Source organism: Verticillium alfalfae, genomic scaffold (assembly GCF_000150825.1).
Source record: "Verticillium alfalfae VaMs.102 supercont1.15 genomic scaffold, whole genome shotgun sequence".
NCBI lineage: Eukaryota > Fungi > Ascomycota > Sordariomycetes > Glomerellales > Plectosphaerellaceae > Verticillium > Verticillium alfalfae.
Window position 1 is genome coordinate 121,415 of NW_003315024.1, and position 19,852 is coordinate 141,266.

Below are 19,852 nucleotides of genomic sequence, written 5' to 3' on the forward strand. Positions count from 1 at the left end.
GGGCGGTAATGAGTCTGTCGCCTAATGGGTAGCATCATGAGCGCTTGAACGGATAGACGTAGCCATGACCGGATACCGAAACGGGCCTTGACGGTCAAGAAGGGACGTACCGTACATACGGTAAGACATGACGTCCAAAGCCTGGCCTCGCTTCTCTTCCGGTGCCGCGACAAAAGTCATCTGGCAGCAGGGGTCTGGCCCCTCGTCCATGTTCTGAGACAAGAGATACGCCCTGGAAAGTATCGGTACGCCTACTGTACAGGGCCATGCTCACTTGTCTAGGTGCTGTGCTCTTCCCTCTGCGGTGCTGAGTCGGCTTGGAGAAATGCCGTGGGGCCAGACCTCGGAGGCCACCAAGAGGAGCGACAACACCCACGAACATACCGGGTACGCAGCAGAGGGAACCGACTCGTCCCAATCGTGGACTGCCATGTAGTTGCTTCGATCCTCCCGACTACCTGCGACGTCTCTCACAGCATCCTGCCTCCTGATTTGGCGTGCTGGCCATCTCGTCCGAAGCAGCCATTTATGAACAACACTCGAGGGGTGCCGTCATGAGGACCTGCAGGGCACTGGTTGCTCATCCGTCTGTGGCCCAAACCCGACCTGACAGGGCCTGGAATGGCTCTGTAGGTTGTCTCGCCTGGCTCGTCTCGCCCAGAGTCCTATTCGACAAACGCCCCCCCTTCCTCTGAGGACCCCTCTTACTTCTTGACAGAAGAGGCTAGTGGCTTTTCAGGACACTTGTCGAGCCCAAGGTACCCGTACCTCTTTCGGCGATGGCCAGCCACCATCAGGCTGGTTGTCCCTGATCCCTGCACACCCTCCCCCGACTAACCTGGTCCTGGTCCTGGCATCCCCCCCCCGGGCTGCCCTACGGGACCCCCCCCTGGACTCTGTTTCTCGTCAAGGTTGTCCTGTGCCTCGCCGCGCTGTGTTGTGGATGGTCCCTTTGCGATCCGCGTCCGCGTCCACCGGGAACATGGACCACCCACACAACCCATGTGCCCCCCATTCGATGTCTCTCTCTCGCACCGCAATGCCCATGGTTCATCACCAGTCTATATCAGTCGCCGAGTCCCCCCCCCCAAAGCCCCTCACCGTGATGTTTCTCGCCCCCATCAACCATCACTACCCTCACAAGTAACAAGCACATCTCGAACCTCAGAAGGGAAGACTGAACAGCACCCAGCACCCACCAGGCTACCCTCGTTACCAACCTTCGCTACTCCATCCCATCGTCCGCTCACTCTTCATCATCGCTACACAGCACTTCCCACTCGTCAGTTCAGAACCAGACTAGACAGCGAATTGGTCTCACAAGCACGCCTATCGAAACCAGCTTGTCTTCTCCAGCAGCTTTAGAAGAGACTCAGACCGGGCCCTTGGCATGCCTTCGGATCAGGTGAGCTCGTTGCTCTCTCCAAGGCCCCACTGTCAAGCGCGGCCTGCCTGCGAGACACGCAAGACTAATCCACTCATCAGTGACGGCACGAGTAATTTGACACTGCTGAGCACGACCCAGAACCAACCAGCTTCGGCTCATATATCTCTGCCGACCCAGCAGCACCAGACAGAAGAAACACCAGACGTAGAAGCAATGGTCTCTCTACAACACACTTACACCATGATGTCCCGCCAATCCAGCAGCGAGCACGGAGACTTCAACTCCTACCCTGAGCCGCCTCATGGCTTGTTCGCCTCATCACAGATGGACATGAGCATTCCTACCAGCTCGTACATGTTTCCCGCGTCCATGGGATTTGAACAGGCCACAACCTACGCCGACGCGACACAGTACGTTTACAACGGCCAGCAATCACCAGGCGTTTTTGAGGAAGGTGACCTCCAGATGCCACCCTCCAACCACTCCACAGCCTCGGCCTGTTCTTCCAACGCCGGTTCTCCACTCTCCCACCACGGCCAGATAGGCATGAATCCCGAGTGGACGCAACACGGTCTTGGACTCACACCCGGCATCGTCCCCAGCGACTTCTACAGTGCTGCCGGGACCGAGTACACGTCCTACACCGCACCAGGTATGGAGGACTTCACTTTCGAGTTCCCGAGCACCAAGCCACACGGCTTTGTGGGTGAGTTGCCAGACATCTCTAGGACTCCTGTTCAGCCGCAACCTACTTCTCTGTCTTCTCCTTCTGTTTCCTCTGTTGCTCGCGACACCGAGAGCGAGACTGCCCTTGCTGTCGACACCAAGATGCCGCCACCACCGCCAACCTCTCCTTTGTCATTTGTCTCTCCTAGCTCTGCTTCCTTCTCGTCCCCTGTCGTCCCAGCCTGGCCGGCCTCGCCGCGAACACCACGCGTGCCCCCTTTCTTCTCTCAAAGTAGCGGTCTCTTCACGGCACCCCTCGAGTGTTCTTGTTGGTTTCTCCTCTGTCCTCTAATGCCTCGATCCTTGCTCCGAGCAGCGCGCTGACCACTATCCAACCAGACCCATCCCTGATCCACCCAGAGATCAGCCGGCCCGTGGCCATGCCTGGTTACGAGGCCGCTTACCACCACGCCTATCCCGCGTCTCCCTCCGCCTCCTCCTCACCTCAGCCCGCCGCCCGCAACGCCAGCCGGTCTCCCTTCCTCCATGAGGGCTACCAACCGCACTACAGCCCCTACAGTGCGCCTCTGGACGGCCGCAGGCCAAGCATTCACTCGTTCCAGTCTGGGTACTCCGAGGCCGGCAACGCTTACAGCGGCGACGAGACCAAGGAAAAGCAGCGCTGCCCGCATCCCGACTGTGGCAAGACGTTCAAGGATCTCAAGGCGCACATGTTGACACACCAGAACGAGCGCCCCGAGAAGTGCCCCATCCAGACGTGCGACTACCACGTCAAGGGCTTTGCCCGCAAGTACGACAAGAACCGTCACACCCTCACACACTACAAGGGCAACATGGTCTGCGGCTTCTGCCCCGGCTCCGGCACCCCTGCCGAGAAGTCATTCAACCGTGCCGATGTGTTCAAGCGCCACCTCACGGCCGTGCACGGCGTCGAGCAGACGCCTCCCAACAGCCGCAAGAAGACATCCGGTGCCAACACGGGCAAGAAGCTGACCGGCTACCCGCCCGACGCCACCGGCAAGTGCTCGACCTGCTCGCAGACCTTCTCGAACGCGCAGGACTTCTACGAACATCTCGACGACTGCGTGCTGCGCATCGTGCAGCAGGAGGACCCGTCCGAGGCCAACAACGCGCGGCTGCTCGCCGAGGTGGAGAACGACAAGAAAGGTGCACCAGACGCTCGAGCGCAACAACCTCCCGACGCAGACCATGTTGACGACATGCAAGACAACAGCGATGACGAGGAGGATGACTTTGGACATGGACGAGGACGGACGAGGACGAGGCGTCCAAGGACGAGCTCAGTCTGGTCACGCAAGCGCAAGGCGGAGCGGCATGATCAGCGGCGCCATCAAGTCCCGCGGCATGACCCACTCGCGCGGTGGCGTGCCAGGGCGTGTCGACAAGAGCAAGGGCCGTAAGAGCAAGCAGCAGCGCCCCAAGTCGTGGGACCTCAACAAGGACCTCGTCAAGATGAAGAAGCGCGTGCTCGGCGTGTTTGACGGTCCTCGCCGCCTGGCCAAAGACGACATGGTGCTGTCGACGGAGCACGAAGTCCGCATCAAGCTCCAAGACGGCAAGTCGTACGTCACGGACCTTGACATGTTCACCGTCATGCGCGCCGAGGGCTTCCACGGGGCCACGGACGCAGAGAAGGGTGCCTGGGTGTCAGACGACCCGACCCCGGAGCAGTACCAGCAGATGCAGGCCCTGCTCAAGCAGGAGTCGGTCGAAGCGTGAGGGGCTGGCGGAGATGAGGGGGGCCCCCTGGCAGTGCCGAGTGGGCGAGCAGGAGAAGGAGGGTGATGACGCACAAATGTCTAATACACACTACATACGTCTGCTTTCCTTCTTTTCGAACAGGTTTCTTTCGAAAAGGATTTGGCAGGTCCGGGAAAAGGGACACCACCAGACGGGGACGCCAGCTGGTGGGGAAAGGGATTTGTTTAGAGGCACGGACAGGCGCTTTTGGGGTACGGGGTTCATGGCTTGACTGATGCCTGATGAGGGTTTTCTGTTTCCACTGGGAAGGGTAACGCGGTCATGACCATGGGAAAAGGACGGGGAGGTGAAAGGTTCCCCCCCCGCCCTCATCTTTTTCCTTCTTCTTCCACTTTTTTAACGGGCTACGAAACGGGAAAGTAGTTGCCGTCGGATTGATACCCTCTGGACCATTTTGTATCCTTCTTTTTTCTTCTTGGCCAATTTCCATCACGCGTTACTTCAATGCTCTTTCTTCAACCAGTGTGTTCCTGGTGCCAATGCGTCAGAGTATACTACATAATTCATAATCAAAATGAGGCGAAGAGAGAGACGCCGTCTTTTGCACACACTTTCTTGCCATGGCTTGGGTGATTTGATAGTCAACAGCTAACGGGGGAACCACAAAGATGACGACGAGACCGAGTCTCGATCTGGCAAGGCCCCGGGCCCCTCCCCTCGCACCTTGACCTGCTGAACCCTCTAGGGTCCGAAATGGAGAAAGGGCAGGTAGCGTGCGCGCCAACGACGGCGAAGCTATCGCAAACCCAGGGTTAGCGGGGAGGAGGAGCATCGATAAAGACGGAGGGGGTGGTGGTTGCTTGAGGAGGTAGGGGGAAGCTAGGAGGAGGAGCAAGAGGAGGAGCAGAGAGGCATGTCTGGCTGAAGGCGGACGTGAGGATCGTCATCTTGCAACGGTGCGGAAATGTGGAGTGTGATCTGCACATCGATTCATGACCCCGTTTCTTTTATTTTCCTTTTCCTCTGTCTCCCTCTCTCTCTCTCCCTCTCTCTCTCTGCGTGTGTGTCTGTGTGTTTGTGCGTCTGGGCTGGTGGGGGGAGGAGTCCCGGTACTGAAGAAATGGCTGACTGGCGTTTTGTGGCTCTTGGTTGGCTCGTTCGGTCCAACATCGTCGTGGCCCTCTCTACCTACCTAGGTAAGTACCTAGGCACTTACCTTACTGCAGCGTACCTGGGCAAGGGGATACAGAGGAATGGGGCCAAGAGGTGTGGGGTTCACCGGGATGGTTGGTTTAGCCAAGTGTGTCGATTCTGCCTCGTTGTGTCAGAGTCAGCAGTGGAGACTCTCCCTCTGCCTCCTCCTTCTCTTCGGGCTATTTTTCTGACATGCTCTTATCGTTTAGTCTCTTCGTTTGTTCTCGATGAATATTTGCTTGGGAATCGGTAGGGTTGCGGCATTCGGAGACGTGGGTAGGTAGAGGCAGGGGTAAGGAGAGAAGGGGAGTGGAGGGGGGGGGGGTGAGTGAGAGGGTAATGAGGAGGAGCGAACCAGGGCCACGGGCGATGGCGATGGCGACAGCGGCGGGCTGGTGGGAGATTCGAAGATGGGCGTCTGCCGAGAAAGTCAGCGAGCAAAACTGCAGGCCCTCGTCCGTCGTTCCCGGCGGCCGAAATTCGCCATGTTGATGTTCGTCTGTTTGGTGATTCCACCCCGCGCAAAAAGGCCCGTGAGAGGAGTACCATGTACCATGTAGTTCGGTAGGCTGGTAAGCCCGTATGGAGAGATCAGATGACCAACGAGTGAACTCGCTTCGGTTGGTGTTGTTCTTGTCCCCCCCTCCCCCCCCCACTGCAGCTCACTTGTCGTCTGTTTGTTGCTTGCCCCTGTCGAGCAGAGCACGAAGCAAAAAAAAAAGAAAAATGTGGGCCTGTCTTGTCCGTCGATCGGCGACGCCGCGGTAGGTGTGTGTGTGTGTGTGTGTGGCAGGAGGTACGGTACCTACCTAGGTATTCAAGGGGAGGTACAGTGAGAAAGGGTGATTGCTTTGCTGCACCTGCACCCACCTCCCTGGCACCTGCATCGATCGGGTCCCGGGGGGAGGGTAAGACGGTGCAATGGCAACCCGTCAAGTGCGGCGTAGCAAGCTGTTGGCCCTCACGATGAAGGGTTGGGAGGGCGGAAAGGACAAGTCACAGACAGCAGGAGGCAGGCAGGCAGGCTCGGTCAACCATTCAGTCAATCGGGTCATCGTAGTGTAGGGGGTGTGTGTGTGCGGGGGATCCACCCGGGTGCAGGGCCAGGGGGTGGGGGGGATTGTCTGGTACGCATCGGCCTATCGGAGCACCTTATCGTCTTGTCAGAAAATCGAGGGGGATGTGCAGCAGGCATCTGGACGGCAGGTGTGGCTTGGCTCACTGGCTTGGGTTCTTGCTGTGACCGTGTGGGAGCGTAAAAGAAGGGAGGTCGCCGACGGCAGTATCCGGCGGCTCTGTCGTGTCGGTGCAGGTGGCGGGCGGTGGCTGCTGACTGGTGGCTTGCGCACCCAATTCTGCTCCTCTCCCTCTCTCCCCTCTCCCCTCTCCCTCTCTCGGAGCCTTTTCTGGGCGTCCCGGCGTGCTTAGTTGCTGGCATATTGGGTGCGGTGGAGATTATGGCTGTTCGTCGCTATTTCTGGCCCCATGCCAGGGGTGGGCAGTTGAAGGAAGGAGGCGCGGGTCACTGCATCGACGTGGCGGTGCACCCTGCGTCAGAAAACCCCCCAAGAACCAAAACGGTGGTGCATCTGCTGCGGCGAACCCTTTTCTTCGAGAATGCATTGCATTTGCACTGCCCGTACGGGCTGTCCGCCCCCCCTCTCCCTCCCCTCTCTTCAGGAATCCAACAATAGATTGCAGCACGCAGGCCTCCCGAAAGTGGCGGTCTGGTGATGCCGCTGCCGGACTGCCGGGTCATCCGTGGATCATCCATCCCATCGGGACTTTTTCGTTTCCGCCGTGCATCTCGATCCCCGCCGTTTTGCCGGTCGCCGTTTGACCCCGTTGCCGTTAGCATCAGTATTAGCGTGGGCGTTACCGTCACCCATCGTCAACCGTCCCGTTTCGCCCATGTACCTCACAGCACACACCATTTTGTCACACAAGGCTGCCGCCCCCCAATAGCGAGACAACCATCGTCATGGACCTCACCTCTCGCATAGCCCTGACAGGGCCTCCTGCAGACTCGCCCGAAGACTTTCTCTCCTCCGCCTTGGCGACTCTGGACCCCGACGACCAACCACACATCCACGGCGATTCGGATCATGATCTGCTCTACACGTCGCCGCATCTGCCCAAGCCTTTTACCCTGGCGCTGGCCGATCCCGCCACCGAGCATGACCGTAGACTTTTCAGTCATTATCTCTGGAACTCGTCCCTCCTCTTGGCAGAACTCATCGAAGCCGGCTCCTTGCCTTCACCCCTCACTCACCCAACCAGTGGCCCCTCACCTCTGGGGCCCCCTTCTTCGGCCTTCAATGTCAAGGGCCTTGCGACTCTCGAGCTCGGCGCTGGTACGGCCTTGCCGAGCCTCCTCGCCGCCCTCCTCTCCGCCCGCCGCGTTGTCGTCACGGACTATCCCGCTCCCTCCGTGCTCGAGACCCTGCGTGCCAACGTGGCCCTCGGCGCTGTCCCGGCCGCATCGCCCACGTCCACCGTCGCTCCCGAAATCACAGTCGAGGGCCACGCCTGGGGCGACCTGACAACACCGCTCGCCATGTCCTCGGCGCATGCCTTTGATCGTCTCCTCGTTGCCGACTGCCTGTGGATGCCCTGGCTGCATGACGCGCTCCTCGCCTCCGTCAGCCACTTCCTCGCCGACACGGCCGATGCCCGCGTCTGGATCGTCGCCGGCTTCCACTCTGGACGTGAAAAGATGCGTCACTTTTTCGAGGCCGACTTCCTGGCCGCCGCGGCCCTTGAGGTCGAATCCATCTGGGAGCGGGATGTCGCTGGCGTCGAGCGGGCCTGGGTCGACGAGAGACCAGGCGAGGAGGGCGCGGGCCGGAAGAGGTGGCTTGTCGTCGCCATCCTGCGGCGGACCGGCTTCGGGGCGTCTAAGGCGGAGGCGTGAGCATCTTTATGCTCTTCCTTCGGTCCTTCAATCGTTCATTTGTTCATTCGGGCGTTCATTCTAGTTCGGTCGTTCGGTCGTTCGGTCGTTCGGTCGTTCATTCGTTCATTCGATCGGTCTATCGTACCCCTCCAACCTGCAGCGCGGCAGCACGTCTCCCTGTACCTTCTTATATACTGCGCCCCAGCTCAGGAGAACAAGAAAGCAGACAAAAAAAATGTGCTCGCTCGCCCGAGGTGAAACAGGATCATCTCCCGTCCGGCAGACTTTCTCCTCTCGGCTTCCTTAGCTTCCTTGCGCCGGCGCCGTGGTAGCGTCACCTTCCTCCGTGCGGCTGAGGCCGCTGCCCGTCTTGGCCGGCATCATTGGCACGCCTCCCATCTATAGCGCTTCGGATGACGTTGCTGCCGGTCTTGGGAACAGCGCATAGTCTGCCATTCCATTCCCCTTCGCGTCCCCCTCATGGGAATTGGCATAGACCATGGCGCTCATGGACGATTCTTGAAAAAGGCCAAGGCCCCTCGACGATGCCCGAGGCCGCTCTGCCCCTGGAGTTTGGTGGGCGGTGGCTTTACTAGCCTGCTAGCTCGTCGTGTAGCCGTGACAGCTGAGTTCAGCTCGCGCGGCAATGAGGAAGTGATCGACAGGGTCCACGTCAATAGGCCGCCCAGATCTAAATAGTCTCCTCGCACGAGGGCAATATGCTCGCGTGGGTCGACTTCGCGGCAGACCGTTCTTGTTGTTGTTCTTCGTCTTGGTCTAATTTGCGTTGATCGTGCGTAGCTGCCACGACTGTCTGCAACAAGACTGCTACTGGATGGACTGTATTGGGCCTTTTCTTCCAGGAGGTGCATAGCCTCGTGGTTTCCGATACTCTACTCAACGGAGTCTTAGATCCGCGCTGTAGACATCGCCGCGACACCAAGACGTTGAGAGCCAGGCATGAACACGTCTACGGCTGATGCATTTTCTCTAGAAATTGGTTACGTAGTGGATGACTAGTGATCTCCGTGCTATTGAACCGTCGCCAAGCCAACATAAGACTAACTGTTCATACATATCATGCTCATGACTTGTGCCTCGCCGCTTCCCGCTCCTCTCTCGCCGTTCACTGTGCTGCTTCATTGGTCGGGCCCATCTCGTCGATCCGGACAATCAGCTCATGGTTGACCCGCAAGTTCTCGGCCGAGCTCAAGGCCTTCATGACGGAGCTCTCGTGTTTCTCCTGCATGAGCCGCCGCAGCCGCCTGACGAGGAACCCGGCCACAATGTCGACGGACCACCCGTCCGGAATGAGGCCCAGAATGTCATCAATCTCGAACCAGCCACCGAATCTCTCGAGCAGCGCGCCCGTCTGTTCGACGCGTTCGCTCACATCCGCAATCGTGAGGAACTCGCCCAGCACGGCGCGGAACAGGCGCGCCTGCATCTCGTGCGTCGGCATGCTGTCCTTCCTGCCGCGTGACAGCGGCGTGTAGATGCTCGATCCACCACGCAGGCAGTACGACACGGCCGTGTCGAAGTCACCCAGTTTGTGGACGAGCAGCCGGATCGCGTCTTCGTGGGCGTCGTTCTCGGCCATCGAGAATGATGATCTCGGGAACAAGCAGCTCGCCGGGCAGAGACTCGATGCTGGCACGGACCGTGGCGGCATCGTAGTCTTCTGTGCCGCCCAGGAGTTGCAGCAACCGCAGACGGCTCTGCCATACCTCATCATCCTTCGGTGCGTTGTCGGTCAAAAAGTGACGATAAGTCGACTTGGGGGCCTGGAGGGCGCGATACGCGTCGTACGTGGCCGCAAACGCTTCTCTGCTTGTCTGCGAGGAATGCAATTCGCCAGTGACAATGTCGAGATAGTATGTGATCAGGTCGTTGACGTAGCCAGTGTGGCCTTTTCCGAAGACGAGATGCTCCAGGTAATACTTGACCGCGGTAGGAGCTTCGGCGCGAAGCAAAGCCACAACGGTTGTAGGCTCGAACCTTGGCGCTCTTCCCTTGTCCTCTGCGAAGACCTGGACACCCAGTTTAGGGTTGCGGTTGGCCAGCCAGAGGCCATACTCTTGCACGAGCGCCTGGCTGTTGATCTTCATAAGATATTCGCGAACTCGCTGCTCGCCGTCGCGCAGCTCGCCGCCATCATCACGTTCACCCTCTATGATGCGCCGCCAGACAGCCAACACGTCGCCAGCCATCTTACGACTTTGGTAGAGTCGGCTCAGGACGAAAAGTCGGTGGTAGGATTCGAGTAACGACACAGCCCGATCGAAGCAGTCGACGCCCTTGTCCACAACTTCGTTCAGTTCGGCTCTGATCGTTGTGCTGCTGCGGGCGATGCCCTTGGGTGCATCTCGATCCAGTTCGAGCAGCACGATCAGAAGCGCCGCATCTACGGAGCGCAGAACTTCTTCCTTGTCGGGAATACTGCCAAAATCCTTCTTCTTTCTCCATGATCCTAGGAACCGGCGCAAGAATTGAATGACACGGGCATCCAGGCTCCCAAGGGTGTGCTGACTTCGATCAAATGAGTGGCTTCGCAGATACTGCTCAGCAGCCTTCTTGACGCCGCTAAAGACCCATGTCCCCCTCTTACTCTCGATGATTTCATTTTGAAGTCCTGGTACCAGTGATAAAATAACGCGTGCGTCGAGAGCACTGTCCAGGAGTACCTCCTCGAGCGCCTTGACTTCTCCGTCTGAGAAGGAATCATCGCTCGGCTGTAGCAGATCACCAAACAGCAACACAGCCGCTCGTTGGCGGATGTAGCTGAACGTCACAAACTCTAATTCCGTCTTGGGCTCTCTTCCTCTTATGGAATTCAACGCTGTGAACACTGCACGGCGATCCAAGGCTATGCGGCCAGTCTCCCCGTCGTGTGTACAAGCAGCGTCGATGCGAGCCTCCAACTGGAGAAGAATCGGGTTACGGACCGCCCACCAGATGTGGTTTCCAGCCCACACGGCCACTCGGGATTGCGTCTTCGCGAAGCGCGCTACAAATGCCTCTTCTTCGGCATTCCGACTGCTCTGCCATCCATCAGGCAGTGACTCCTTCCTCTGCGTATCATTGTCTCTGTCGAACAATTCGCGTTCCCTTGATACACGCTCTAGAGACGAGGCAGTACGCGAGTCTGCACTCTTAAGGGACAATGTCGAAGGCTCCAAACTGCCCAGGGAGAAAGGCGAGAACTTTCGCTGGCATATCCTGTCCACGATCTCGGAAAAGTGCGTCTCTTCTTCGCCAATCATAGATCGGATTCCCAGTGTTACACTCGCTTGTTCGATGCCGGGTATTGATTCAGCTTCAAGCCAGAATTTTGAATTGTCGGGCTCACTCCCATCGCCGTCCCATCTCTGAATCTCGATACCGTGGCGCATTTCTTTGTCAACCTCCCTTGCCATCGAAGCGAGTAGATAGCCCTCCTCTGCATCACTGGGCGATGTCTGTGATGACGCCAGATCGGATGAGCCCCCATCCACAACAACCTCGCGGGGGTAACGCTCAAACTCAACAGTGGGCCTCGTAGGGTCACCGTCTAGATTGACAAATAGGCCGATACCCGGCTCTGAGAGCCCTGTGCCTGTAACAAGCAAGAACTCGTCAGGCGTCGGTGACACAATGTGCGGCTTGAGGAAAACGGGCTTGGCCTTCGGAGGCGCAGCGGGCTCTGAAGCTGGCGGTGCCTCCTGCGCCTCTTGAGTTGGCGCTTCAGGCAAGGGCTTGTCGTTTTCTGAAGGCGGCGGCAAATGGGGGCCATGCGGCGGTCGTGGGCTAGCAGAGGGTGTGGGAGGTGATGAATCCGAGGGCCGAAGAGGCAAGCTCCCCCCTAGACTCGTGCTTCTGCTATGGCCCTGGGCTTGGGCTGCCTGCAGCGGCCTGTTCTGCACGGCAGAAACGCTTCGCAAGATACCCCCTTCAACGCTGCCGGCAATGTTCTGAGCCTGACCGATCTCTCCGCCGGGTTGGGAGTCATCGAGAGACGATATGGTCATAAGCGGGATCTTGAGCTGCCGGGTGACGTCCAGTAAGGAGTAGCTCCTGGAATCTGCCACGCAGGCGATTGTGTCACGACGGACGGAAATAGTGCTACCGCCGACATCTATGTTCTGCTAACCATCAGTATGGTCTTCGCTACAGCTGGGTGCGTAATGACCTACCTTGATAGCCCTGGGATCATCACCTATCCGTACCACCTGGATTCTACGGTTGAGGGACAGTAATATTGTGACCGGATCGTCGGCGTCGGGGTCATCTTGCGGGTCGTTCAGGTCAACACCGCCGACCCAGTTGCAGTTCTTGACCTGTGTAGTGCCAAAGACAGGGCTGAGTTCAGGCAAGGAGTAGAAAGTGACGGTCCAGTTGCACAGGATGCATGCTTTGGACACTCGGGGCAGCAGCAAGATCTGCTGCACACCTGGCTTCGTATTGTTGGTCTCAGCAAAGGGAGGCTGGAGTCGGGACGCCAGGATAAAGGTTGGTCGGCCAGAGGGATCGGAGGGGTCGGGCGGGATTTGGACGAAGTGAAGTAGCTCAGATGCGCTCGTTCCTACGTATAAGTTGTGGTCTATAATATGGCAACGTTAGTCGCAGGCCGGCTAGAAAGCACACACCCTAGATAGCGTACCAAAATATTCGACACAGTTGATCTTCACGTCTGTCACGGGACCATCCGCCGAGAGGGGTACATCTTCCAGAAGGGTTCGTAGGACATAAGGCCCGTCCTGGAGGCGGGCCAAGTCAAGCTGTCGGGGCGATTGCTCCTTGACGGGATCATCAGAAGCCATGTCGTGTCAGATTTTTCAGTGTCATCGGCATTGCTTCGCCATGCTTGCCAGGCTGCTCGGTTGGACGGTGGTGCTGAGAGTCGCTCGAACGCTGATGCGGCCGAGGCGATGCTGCCGGGGAGTTCGTGATGGGGCTGGAGCTTGGCGGGTGAGGTGCTCTCACACAGGTTGGTTCAAGCCAGGCAAGCCAAGGCGAGGCAGGGGTAGGTACAGGTAGGTTCCTCGACCGACCTATGTACATGTAGGTGCCTACGTACGTACGTACCTACGTAAGGTACCTTGGGTACCTACCTAAGCTAGGCAGGTAAGATAACCACTTGATTACGATTACAGGTCAGGTACAGTGGACTGCGGCCATTGCAGCCACTGACAGGAGCTCTAGTGGAGGCGGAGATTCGTGCCTGGCTAGCCACCTACGGCGCGACTGATCCACGTCCAACGCAGGGAGCCCGCCTCAGGCCACCTAGCAGCCAATCAGGTGCCAGGTCCAGGGCGCTGCCGGGAACGGAACACGTTCGTCAGGAGCTCCATCATGAAATGGAACCAGAACAAGTCGCACCCCGAGATTCAATCTCATCGACATCATTAGTACCGAAGCCCAACGACCTTGCTGTAACCATCGCATCGACCAGCTCGACGCTGTCTCGTCTTTTCCCCTTTGGGTAATGAGTTGAGTTGATCCGCCAAAGGTAGCCACCACTGCTCCGAACACCGAACACAACCATGGCCGACATCGAAGCTCTGGTGTCAGCTCAGGCAGGCCAGATCGACTCTACCAACCCCGCGACCGAAGATGCGCCCCGACCCGAGGGCGACAACAAGTTCCAGCATGCCATCTCGGCCTGGAGGAGTAAGAACCACCACAGCTCACGGCTCAGGGAACGAGATCGTTAACGCCCCTCTCCAGCAATCGACTACACAAACCTCATCTCGAACCTAGACAACACTGCCTCAGAGATCGTCACGTACCAGAGAGATTCCACTATTCAGCGGAAGGATCTTGCCCAGAAGACAAAGGACTTTCGAAAGCTCGACGATGGTGCCAAATTGACCGAGATCAAGGGCTTGTTGAAAGGTATTCGAGGCCGCGTCATCCAAACGCAAACTCCTTGCTAACGTTGCCGTGTCAAGCCTACCAGGGATTCATCGATCTGGTGACGAACCACTCCAAGTCAATCAACTCGACTTTCCTCCAGGCGTACACCTCTCTATCCGAGGCCCCTGACCCATACCCGCTGCTCGAGGCCTCTGTGGATGCCATGCTAGTGTCAGAGGACACGGTGCCAAAGCTATCCGAAGAAAACGAGCGCCTACAGCAGTCAGTCAGTACGCTGACGTCACAGTTCGAGGATACCGAGGCCAAACTACAGACGGAGACGACGGCGCGTCGGGAACTGGAGAACAACCTCGAGACCCGAGTCAAGGAGGTCGAGGCCACCTGGACTGCTGTGGTCGAAGAGAAGAAGGGCAATTGGGAGGCCAAGGAGAAGGCTCTGGAAGACAAAGTAGAGAACCAGGAGCGCCTGCTGAACGAAATCAAAGCCAGCTATGAGGTCAGCCAACGCCTCGGCAAGACTGACGACGGCGAGGAGTCGCAGGGTGGTCATGTTGCAAGCGCCGAACTCGAGATGCTCAGATCCGACGTTGAGCGCACGAGTGCCCGCCTGGCCGAGATGGAGGCCAGGAATGAACAGCTGCGCCTAGACCTGGCCCAGGCCAAGACTCAGGCCTCGGCATCGTCTGCTACAACGCTCGAGGACGATCCTGGCTACATGCGAATGCGATCAGAAAACTCCTCTTTGATGCGTAAGCTGGATGCCTCTAGGGTCGAGAAGGACGGCATGAAACGCGATCTCGACACCAGACTGCGCTCCATAGAGAGAGAAGTCGGCCTACTGAAGGAAGAAAGAGACAATCTCAAGGCAAAGGTCCAGAAATGGAGCGACTACGACGACGTGAAGCAGGAGCTCGAGGTTTTGAAAAGCATCGAGTTTGCAACAGGAGAAGAAGATGACGACGTCACGGAGACAAGTGGCGAAGACAGCTCTACCGCCAAGCCAGGTAGTGATACTCTCGAGAAGCTCCTGCTGGCGCGCAACAAGAAGCTTGGCGATGAGTTGACCATTCTACGCGTCTCGCATCAAGACCTGCAGTCCAAACTGCAGGACCTCCAGGAAGAGCTGTCTCGAACCAACGCCGATCTAGAGAGGTCGCAAAACCTCAACGAGAAGCTAGAGAACGATCTAGCCGATGTTCAGTCGGAGTCAACCAATGCCTTCCCATCCGGTGCCTCGGTGGCCATGAGCAGATACGCGCCATCGGTTGCCCCTGGCAGGAGGGGCGGGGGAAGGATTTCTCCAACCTCTTCCATCATCAGCGGCATCGATCCCCGCATGGGCGGTGGCGAACCCATGGGCGGCGGATCAGGCATCCTGCCCATGGTCACGGCGCAACGTGATCGTTTCAAGAAGAAGAACGCCCAATTGGAGGGAGAGCTTTCAGAGACGCATCGGACAGTGTCACAGCTTCGGCAAGAGATCGCCTCTCTGCAGAAGGACAATCTGAACTTGTACGAGAAGACTCGATACGTCTCGACGTACAACCGCGCTGGTCCATCGGCGGCGTCGTCATCGGCAGCGTTTGGCTCGAACCCTAACCCCTCGACGGTGCCCATTGGCGGCTCCGGCACACCGGGCATGGCCATGGACAGATACCAGAAGGCGTACGAGTCCAACATTTCACCGTTTGCACAGTTCCGCGGGCGAGAATCGGCGAGAGCGTACAAGAGGATGAGCCTACCCGAGCGCATGGTGTACACGATCACGCGGATGGTGCTTGCGACACGCACGAGTCGAAACCTGTTCGCATCATATTGCGCGGCGCTTCACCTATTGGTCTTCATATCGATGTACTGGCTGGTTATGACAGACGTGGACCACCATTACACGGCCATGACGAACTCGGCCGTGGGCGGCTCGGTGGTGGGAGGGATCGTCGACGGAGGGATAGCGGGAGAGAAGGACTGGCCTCAGTAAGGCATGGCGGACCGGACAATGGCGGCGCCACGTCTGGCCCTGCGGGCGGGACAATCCCCAAGCGCCGTGCGGCATCATCTGCCCTCCTTCCCCCCTTTCGCGGCGCTCGGCAGGTTGGAATCAGGTTTTCGGCGGCTGGGTTGATTTAGGGTTCTCGTGACACAGTCGGCATTGCCACTCAGACGCATCCATGATGTGGCTCACAAGGCCTGCACCGCCTGGATACTGCAGAGAGTTGGGAATGAGCCTTATCTAGCCAGTGTAATATCAGGTGGATCAACCACCGACTCGATAGTGATCTGTGCATCATGTCGTGTCGGTCGGCCGGTCGATGCACTTGATTCAGGAGATCGTTGCCAAGCTGGGCATACTTTCCCTTCTTTCAACTTGTGTTCGCTACCCTTTGGTTCAGAAAAGTCAGTGGCGGTCCATGCTTGGAAGCGCCGCCGATTGAGCGCATATCCGGCCAAGTAAGTTCCTCACGCTTCACAAGTTGAGTTTAAACAAAGAAGTATCAAAGCAAGCTACCAACCTAGGTAACGTGTATTTGTTTTACCGCCGGCCATTTTGCGCGACCAGGCGGGGCCTGCAAAAGCGCATCGAGACCCTGAGCCCAATGAGGGTGCGTAGCGGGACTGTACTGCATGGCCGCGTCCGGTAATTGGAGAGGGAGGTGACGGGCTTCTGCTGAGGGACGCTCGTGGCCAATCGATGATACATCAGGGGATTTCGGCTATTTTGGGGAGGCGGGGACGCGGGAGCATAGACGCCTGGTGTAGACGCCTGGTGTTCTTCTGTGTTTCCTCGGCAGGCGGGCATGTTGACATGAGTGAGGGCGTGGCTTGCTTGGGCTGTTGAGCGAAGTTGGTAGGGATCTGAGCTACTGCTACCTATTTACTTAACTAGGTACCTTACTTGATGTGGGCATCTACAACGTGTGGTGGTGAGTCAGCTGTGTAAACATTGTGGCCTCGAGATATCATGCAGTGGACGCGGCCTGCTTTGGTCATTGGTGCCTGCCTGCCTCTCGCTTCGTGAGCATCACGAAGCAAGACGAGCATGGTGGGATATTCGTGGATTGATTGCTCGTCATTGGCATGGAAGAGAAAAAACCCGTACGGGAAACTTTTGTCATCAACCCCTTCGGTTCTCATGGGCCACGACCGTGGTTCAAGCCACAGCATCTCTCGTCTGCACCAGACTGAACGGCTTCCACAATTTTCTGTAGAACAAAATGCCATGTCCCAGAATAGATGCACCCGATCGGTTTCCCATCTTGCAGACTCCAGACTCCAGACTCTAGACTCTAGACCAGCGTTGCCGCCCGGGCGCTTGCATCCCAATGCGGCGACGATCGCCCAGCCACTCCCGGGCCAGGGAACCACCCGCACCCGCTGTGGCACGGGCGGCTGTCAGTCTTGGCTTCTCCGGATGAACATCATCCACCCGTCGAACCCACCCTCGCCTCGGTGCCATGGGATCCCCTGCTCGTGTCAGGGCGTCTGCAGAAGAGGGTACCTGCAAAGCGCTCTGGCTGGCTCGTGACACGGCGATGCGCTGCCGCCGGGTCGAGGTGTCAATCGTGGTTCCTTCCCGTGCGTGTCGTGCCTCGTGCCTCGTGGGTCGTGGGTCGTGGAACGTCGAACGTGGTATAATAGACGTTGGCGCCCTGATGCACGGCAGCGATCATGAGTCTTTTCGTTATCCATAACACTCTGCAGCTCGTGTCCATATCAAGAGGCTGGAACCTTTTCCCTTCCGTTGGTTTCATTTCGTCTCTTTCCTATTCATTCCTCTCGGTCTCTGGTTCTTTGAAATTTCCTTTCGTGCTCTGGGCAGGTGCTTCTCCATACCCGCCATCAACGACGACGCCCTCTCAGCCACCATAACTACGAATACAAAACTCGCCAAAAACACATCCTTCCATCTCCTCCGAAAACGCTTCAACTATGCGTTTCTCAACATTTCTTGCGCAGGCATTGGCCGCCACGGTCCTGGCAGCGCCCCGGTACCCGGAGCTCGAAGGCGACAACACCCCGCCCCGCAGCATGGAAGCCATGTCCGAGTACTTCACGCTCCTCGCATCCAAGGTCCAGGCAAGCCGCTACACCACGCGTGCGCCCTCGTGCGACCTCTCGCAAGCCAGAATGCCCATCGGTAAGCGCTTGTCGCGCCGTCCACTGCCACCCACTAACCAAGCCCACCAGCCCCGGAACCTCTCCCTCCTGTTTCCGAGGGCCTGACCCTCAAGCACGTCGCCGTGGGCCGCGGCACCCAGAACTACACCTGCGACGTCGGCAACGCAACGGCCGTCCCCCAGGCTGCCGGCGCCGTCGCCTCGCTCTTCAACGTCAGCTGCATCGCTGTCGCCTACCCAGACCTCCTCGCCCTGATCCCCAAGGTCTCGATGCAGTTCAACCTCTCGACCGAGCCGCTCCTCCCCGGCGCCAACAATCATCGTCTCGGACCCAGCAACGCCGTCTTCGCCGGCGATCACTTCTTCTACGACGCCAAGACGCCGTACTTCCACATCCGCGAAGGCGACCGCGAAATTGGCGACACCTACTGCGGGCTCAACTCGTCGACGCCAGCGCCTGCTGCTTCGGCTGTGGGCCAGAGGGGCGAGAAGGCCGTCGCGTGGCTGAAACTCCTCACCAAGGACGGCAGGACAGCGGGAGACATCCAGGAGATCTACCGCCTCACGACAGCCGGCGGAAGTCCGCCGAGCTCGTGCGCCGGGCAGCCTGAGAGTTTCCAGGTGCAGTATGCTGCTGCGTAAGTTTCTTCCCCCTTCTGCCCCCCCCCCACCCTATGGCTGTGCACGTCGCAGAAAGCTAACGCGCGTCTGTAGGTACTGGTTCTACGCAGGACCCGCGCCGGACACGCAGGATGAGGACGAGGACTAGGCGTCAGGTAGGAGCAGTGGGCGTATTTTGCTTGTTGGGCGGTCTGTTTGTTTTCCCTCCAATTTTCGCACCCAGCCCGGAAACTTTCGTACCAAGTTCTCCAGTGGCAGGTGCATCTTCCGATGTCAAGTAGAGTGCTCCTATAATTGCCAACTTAGCTATGTTGGCGCGTATTGAGTGGCTCCTTTTTGCGATGTCTTGAACCGTCGATTCCTGAACTTTTCATATTTATTTATCTTTCCATTTGTGGCACACTCAGATGATTTTCCCGATGGTATTCTCCGAAAGAGCATAAACACACCGTGGCTGGCACGGTCGTGGTGTTGATGGTTTTGATGGAAACTTTCAATGGTAACAGCATCGGCTGGGCGCCATTTGACTTTCTCTGGAGATCGTCGCAGCCAATGCACCCCGCTGACGACATGCCGCCCCTCCACTTAGCTGGCCCAGACACTGATCCCAACCGCCAATGAACAGCAGCATGTCGATAACGATAAGAAAATTGGATGGGGGGGGGGGGTGGTTGCTTGAACTCTGCCGCTGCAGAGGAACAGACTGTGTCGGCATTAACAAAGCCCATCGCAGGCCCTGTGTCTCAATTGCGTACAGACAAACTCCATGCTGCAATAAAACCATGACGATTTCCCATTATGGGGGTCCGATGTGCACCATGAAAACGTTGGATTGACGACACTGCGGCGTGAACCCACTTTCCTACCTTCTTACCTTGCCTATCTAGGTACCTACCTTACCTCACGTCTGTCGGGTCACTTGCGTTTCACCTTCCATCAACGACCAGCCCTTCCAGTTCTCGATAACTGGACCGGCACCACCGACTCACAAGAAGTCCGGTCCTCGGTGGGTTTCATACGATGCCGGGCCATCGATCATGGCGATCCTCAGGCCGCCGACCTGCCAGGTCCGCCTTCCTGCACAAATTACGTAGATGGCCCCCAGAAGACTCCCAAAACCACCTCGCCGGCGGCCGTCAGCCGCTCACATGGCCTGCCAACGCCATCCCCATGGAACTCTTTATCGAGATAACCTCCTTTCTCTCGAGGTCTGACGTCGAGAATCTGCGGGCTGTCAACAAGGAGTTTGAGCTCAAGCTTGCCTCTCAGTACTTTCGCAACGTCGTTGTTCCTTTCAACGCAGAGCTGTACACGGCCCAGAGCAACGAGGCAAGAGACGGCGACCATCAGACAGTCACGGCGCAGACGCTCTCA

At 58.0% G+C, this 19,852-nt stretch overlaps 6 protein-coding genes across 6 annotated transcripts in view; 5 read left to right on the plus strand and 1 right to left on the minus strand.

Moving 5' to 3' along the window:
- Positions 1-1,630: 1,630 nt before the first annotated feature.
- On the plus strand, positions 1,631-3,814 carry VDBG_09365 (zinc finger protein; the record flags this gene model as incomplete). Its single annotated transcript, XM_003000124.1, has 3 exons — positions 1,631-2,093; positions 2,453-3,241; positions 3,309-3,814. The coding sequence occupies 3 exons, from the start codon at positions 1,631-1,633 to the stop codon at positions 3,812-3,814; spliced, it is 1,758 nt and encodes a 585-aa protein (XP_003000170.1).
- Positions 3,815-6,971: 3,157 nt separating this feature from the next.
- Positions 6,972-7,904, plus strand: VDBG_09366 (conserved hypothetical protein; the record flags this gene model as incomplete). Its single annotated transcript, XM_003000125.1, has 1 exon — positions 6,972-7,904. One exon carries the CDS (start codon positions 6,972-6,974, stop codon positions 7,902-7,904), a length of 933 nt encoding a protein of 310 aa, XP_003000171.1.
- A 1,108-nt stretch (positions 7,905-9,012) lies between these two features.
- Positions 9,013-12,685, minus strand: VDBG_09367 (conserved hypothetical protein; the record flags this gene model as incomplete). Its single annotated transcript, XM_003000126.1, has 4 exons — positions 9,013-9,622; positions 9,696-12,007; positions 12,059-12,465; positions 12,526-12,685. The coding sequence occupies 4 exons, from the start codon at positions 12,683-12,685 to the stop codon at positions 9,013-9,015; spliced, it is 3,489 nt and encodes a 1,162-aa protein (XP_003000172.1).
- A 723-nt stretch (positions 12,686-13,408) lies between these two features.
- On the plus strand, positions 13,409-15,720 carry VDBG_09368 (CASP; the record flags this gene model as incomplete). Its single annotated transcript, XM_003000127.1, has 3 exons — positions 13,409-13,535; positions 13,593-13,760; positions 13,817-15,720. The coding sequence occupies 3 exons, from the start codon at positions 13,409-13,411 to the stop codon at positions 15,718-15,720; spliced, it is 2,199 nt and encodes a 732-aa protein (XP_003000173.1).
- Positions 15,721-17,669: 1,949 nt separating this feature from the next.
- Positions 17,670-18,626, plus strand: VDBG_09369 (malate dehydrogenase; the record flags this gene model as incomplete). Its single annotated transcript, XM_003000128.1, has 3 exons — positions 17,670-17,877; positions 17,928-18,495; positions 18,572-18,626. 3 exons carry the CDS (start codon positions 17,670-17,672, stop codon positions 18,624-18,626), a joined length of 831 nt encoding a protein of 276 aa, XP_003000174.1.
- An 872-nt stretch (positions 18,627-19,498) lies between these two features.
- Positions 19,499-19,852, plus strand: part of VDBG_09370 (hypothetical protein) — a gene marked incomplete at both ends in the record, with an annotated part of 2,497 nt that continues 2,143 nt past the window's right edge. Inside the window, one exon of the mRNA XM_003000129.1 lies at positions 19,499-19,831. Within this exon, the coding sequence (XP_003000175.1) occupies positions 19,499-19,831 (333 nt within the window). The remainder of the gene's footprint in view (positions 19,832-19,852) is intronic.